The sequence below is a fragment of the Magnolia sinica genome, chromosome 4 (genome assembly GCF_029962835.1).
Source record: "Magnolia sinica isolate HGM2019 chromosome 4, MsV1, whole genome shotgun sequence".
NCBI classification, from domain to species: domain Eukaryota; kingdom Viridiplantae; phylum Streptophyta; class Magnoliopsida; order Magnoliales; family Magnoliaceae; genus Magnolia; species Magnolia sinica.
In genome coordinates, this window is record NC_080576.1 from 17593043 (window position 1) to 17598121 (window position 5079).

Sequence of the window (5079 nt, forward strand, 5' to 3'; positions counted from 1 at the left end):
TAAATTATTTATGATTGTTTGATTGATTGATATATTGATTCAAGTGTTTTGTTGCAATATTATACGCTACGGTAAATCACTTATTAATTTGAGCCAAATTACATGACTACGATGATTGTACATTAAGTTTATATATGAATGTTCTTATCAAGACAAATATCTATGGCAGTTATGAAAATGATACGTTCATACATCATCCATCATTCATTGCATTTGCATAATGCATGGTCAATCCTAGGGGCCCTCCTTGGAAGAAATGTCGATCCTGGTAGAGCGTTACCAGATGCGAGTTATGCTCAAGTCTACCGAAAGGTGAAAGCCTACCCAATGAGTGGACATGGGTTGATGACTTCTAACATAAGCAGATGGACGATCATCCCATCTAATGTACTTATACACCATTTGCATCCATACCATTGTGCATACATGGTTACATTCAGTGCTTGCATTATTTTAATTACTATGATTATGAACCATACTGAGTTATTTCATTAAGCCTTTCCAGCTTACCTTTTTATTGATAGAAAAATCATACAGAGGAGCTATTAATAGATGATGTAGAGCAAGAACCGAAAGGATCCACCGCACCTGAACACGACCTATGCGAAACGTTGTCATACTTATCTAAAGATGAAGTGGTCGCATTAGACCATTTTTGATTATGTAATTTATTTGCTAGAATAGTTTGATTAGCATATAATGCATATTAGTATTGATTTTGAGATTTTAAGAAATTATTTAGATTTATCTCATTAAAACAATGTTAGTCTGGAATAAATATATTTGTAATATGATAATATAATAAATGAATGATTTTTAAGATTTATATTATTTTAAGGGTCGTCAACATTTATATATGCCTGATTGATTGATGTTAAGTATTATGTATGTGTGATTGAAGTTGGGGTGAAACTTAAATTGAATGTAATTATCACTTCTAATTAAATTGATTAAGGAAATATGTTAGTACACTTTGTGTACGAGTTACGAACTGAAACTCAGGTTTGAGAGTACACATTCTACACCTGAATTTTGGGGTATGACATGGATGGACAGCATGGATAAACACATGCATTAATGTGGGGCCCACATGTGTATTGGATCTCAAAATCTACATAAATCCTGCATGGGACCGGATGCAATTCCATGGGACTAAAAGCAATTCCATCCCACCTAATTCCAACCTTTCCCATCCTCTCCAAATGCTGGATGGAATTGCATGGACCAAATGCAATTCTATCCCACCTAATCTTATCTAATGCCCCACGCCAAATGCCCAACTTTCACCTTAATCCATGACTTTGGTGGGCCATAATAAAAAGAGAGACAAATCAGGGAAGGAAACTATTTCCATCTGTCATAACTTATCAGAGTTTTGAATCAGGAGAAAGGTGAGCCTCCGGGTTTCATGGGGCATGCATCACATGGACCGTTTAGATTTTGGCTCACATATTATATTATATATAATATGAGTGACTTCTCAAAAAAGCTATAATGATTTAATATGTGAACCGGCTTGGAGGTAAGCATTAAATGCTAATGTTATGGCCGTTGGGTACTGGTTTCTTTTGTTTGCTGGGTGTTTTTTCTAAGGGCCTGTTTGGGCATTTGATTTACGGTGGTTTACGACGAGTAGGATTGTAAAATCCTCCCCTATTCCATCCCACGTACGTTTGGGCAACCGAGCCACCATCCCAGCTTTCATTTTCAAAATCCTCGGTCAGAGGCGTGGGATTGTAGTGGGATTCGGGCGATCCTGCGGGTGGGATTCGAAGGGTTTTCGCAATGTGCGCGGGCCATGGCTTCCAGCTTTCTTGGCACCACCACCACTAGCAAAAACAAAAGGCAGGCTTTTCTCGACGACAACGACCTCACTTCCGTTTTGGACACGGAAGCTGGCTTCTTTAGGAAAAACGCATTCTTTTCCACCCCTTCAGGGAGAAACGGTAACATCAGCAGCAACAACTTCATGGCCTTTTCTCCTCGCTCTCTTCCCATGTCTTCTTCTTCTTCTTTGAAGCCTACTAATATCTTTTACGACGCCCATTGCGAAGAACCCCACCATTTTCTCCACGCTTGCCATCTATGCAAGAAACCCATCGGAGAAGACAAAGACATCTTCATGTATAGGTTAGAATTCTCGTTTTTTCTCTTCTGGAAATGATAGGGATAGTTTTGTCATCTATGCGGTGTCATTCCGTAACTGAAACAACGAAGATATTTTAGTCATTGTTGGTCGTCCGGGAATATTTTGAATTTTAAAAAGAAAGATTATCCGTACCCTTGATTTGCTTCCTCTTTTGGGTTTCCTGGTTTCTAAAAGAAAAAACCGTAGCTTACGGTGGAAATACCCCTTTTTTTATGAAGAAGATCCTCTAACGACGATGATATTTTGGTCTTTTTGTCGATACCCCAGATTCTTTCCTCTCTTTGTTTCCTTGCCTTGTTAATCTTATGTCTAAAGTACACTTACCTATTCCTAACATTCCTAGGGGTATATTCATAAAATGCAGAGGAGATATGCCCTTTTGTAGCAAAGCGTGCCAGCAAGAGCAGATGGATATTGAGTACTGACTGTGGACCATTGATGAAGCTCATCTTAGTTTTTATCATATATTGTATCTCATGGGCAATCCAAACAGCCCCAATGTGATATCCCATGGGATGAAAGGAATCCCATGAATTCCAAACATAAAGTTGGATCCATCCTAGGATAGAGGTGTATACTTCTATCCCCAGACAATCCACTGTCTATCATAAATGTTGTTGTCAGCGCAATTCCATCCCATTTAATCCATCCTAACGCAAATGCCCAAACAGGCCCTAAGTGGATTGGCTGGTGTACCACACACCACCGATGTAGCTGGTGTGTTAATGTCACCAGGTTACGTGGATTCGGTCACTAGATATGAGTTATATCCAAACCATCCGGCCACTTGGTGAGCTCCTTGTTAATCTTGAGTAGAAAAGTAAGACATATTCAAAAATCAAGTCGACCACACTGTAAAAAGCAATGGAGAATTGAATGCCTTATTGAAATTTTAGATCAATACGATATTTGTTTTTATCTTCATCCGGGTCTGTATTACTTCATGAACAGATTGGATGGAAAGTAAATGCTACGGTGAGTCCTATGAATGTTTTAACGGTGAGAATCATTTTCCCACTATTATTTGTGTTGTGATTCACTTTAACCATAGAAATTATTTATTTTTGGGATCAAGATCTAAAATAATCTCACCAAATGGATGAAAGGTGTAGATATAATAAATACATCATTGTGGGGCCATGTAACTTTGATATCCTTTGAACCGTTCGTACAACTCCGAGCACGAGGAGAATTCGCTCGCCTTCGCACGACACGTACAGGTCGCTGTTACTTTTTCCCGAAGATATCGCCCAATAAAGAAACAAAGGGTTTAAGCATGAAATCAAGAAAGAGGAGAGGAAAACTATGACCATCCATACTCACGCATACTGCATATGTACACGTGGCATACACATACATCAATCCAAACTGTTGGAATCACGGGTCCCATTGTAGGTGGTCACAGTTAAAAAGTCGATTTTGTTGGATGATTGTAGTGTCTGACAGTGGACAACTGTTTGTTGTATTTGGACTGATGATCTTTTATCATTTTGATTGTCCAATTGATGGGCTCAGATCATATATTAATCTTAATTTTGAGTTATGATAGGAATTTTTTGGATTGAGTCACCTGCCATCTATGTGACCCTTTATATGAATTTCTTGGTCCTCGTACTCATTTAGTATACAACACAAGTAGTGGGTCCACAATATTAATTTCCTAAGAGTACTAAACATTAAATATTTAAAAGTACAGTGACAGAAATGATTAAAATCTTACATTAAAAGATGTGGTCCATTGTCAGCATGCTCAACTGTTTTTTGTGAGCTCAGATCATATATTAGTGGGAATTTTGAGTTACGATGGGATATTTTTAGATTTGAGTCACCTGTCAGTGATGTGAGCTTTAGATCATGCATTTCTCTAATCGTCATAGTCAATTAATAGTATACAACACAAGTAATGGTCCACATGAATAGTGGGCCCACGCAATTAGTTTACTGGGTAATGGACATGGAAAGAAGTTATTAAAATCTTACATCATAAGATGCGGCCAACATGCATGACGTGTTTCATTCTCCTCTTCTATAAAATTAGCGAGTAAGCGGATTGGTGTGTGGGGGCACGCATCAGCTATATAGCTGTGCATTGATGTCAACAAGTTCTGTGGGTCCCATCATGATGTATGTGTTATGTCTAAACCGTTCATCCATTTAGCAAGCTTGTCTTATGGCCTGAACTAAAAAATAAGACAAATCTAAAGATCAATTGGACCACACTGCAAAAGGCAATAAAGGATTGAATGTCTATCATTGAAACCCTTTCGGGGTATTTGTTTTTCCTCTTTATCCATGTATTTGTAATCTTATTAATATATCAGATGGAAAATAAACATTATTGTGGGCCCTACAAATGTTTTAACGATGAAAGTCATTATCCTCGCTGCTATTTTTGGTGTGGCTCATTTGAGATTTGGATATGATTCATTTTTCGTATAATGCCCAGTTGATGTCAAAAAATGTAAAAACAACGTGGATATAATAAATACATCATTGTGGGGCCATGTAACTTAGATCTTCTTTGAACTGTTTATACAACTTGGAGATTGAGAGGCGTCGGATCGTCTTCCCACGACACGTATCTGCACCAGCTATGTGGTACACCAGCCAATCTGCTTCCCAAAACATGTACCTGGAGACCTTGATTTTGTAGGGCCCACAAATTTGCAGGCTCGTTGTGAATAAATCATACTAGCTTAGCTACAAGTACAAAACATGTGGCTGATCAAACGGTGGGCCCAATTTGATGAGTGGCTTGGATCTAACACATGTGCTCCATTGATGGATATTAAAGTTATTTTCAACATCAACTGTAGTTCACCTGATTACTTTACATGCCCAGTTTTTGTCACAAGGAATCCGACGGGGTCGTCTCATGCATTCATGTTACGTGTGCACAAGAATTGCCAAAAGGGGCACTTTTTTCCATG

The 5079-nt window shown here is 38.3% G+C and overlaps 1 protein-coding gene across 1 annotated transcript; it reads left to right on the top strand.

Moving 5' to 3' along the window:
* Nucleotides 1–1798: 1798 nt before the first annotated feature.
* LOC131244061 (FCS-Like Zinc finger 1-like) lies at nucleotides 1799–2164 on the top strand. The gene has a single exon (XM_058243724.1). It carries the CDS (start codon nucleotides 1799–1801, stop codon nucleotides 2162–2164), a length of 366 nt encoding a protein of 121 aa, XP_058099707.1.
* Nucleotides 2165–5079: the final 2915 nt, after the last annotated feature.

Coding starts and splice junctions, on each gene's coding strand:
- LOC131244061 (XM_058243724.1), top strand. CDS start 1,799: ATGGCTTCCAGCTTTCTTGGCACCACCACCACTAGCAAAAACAAAAGG.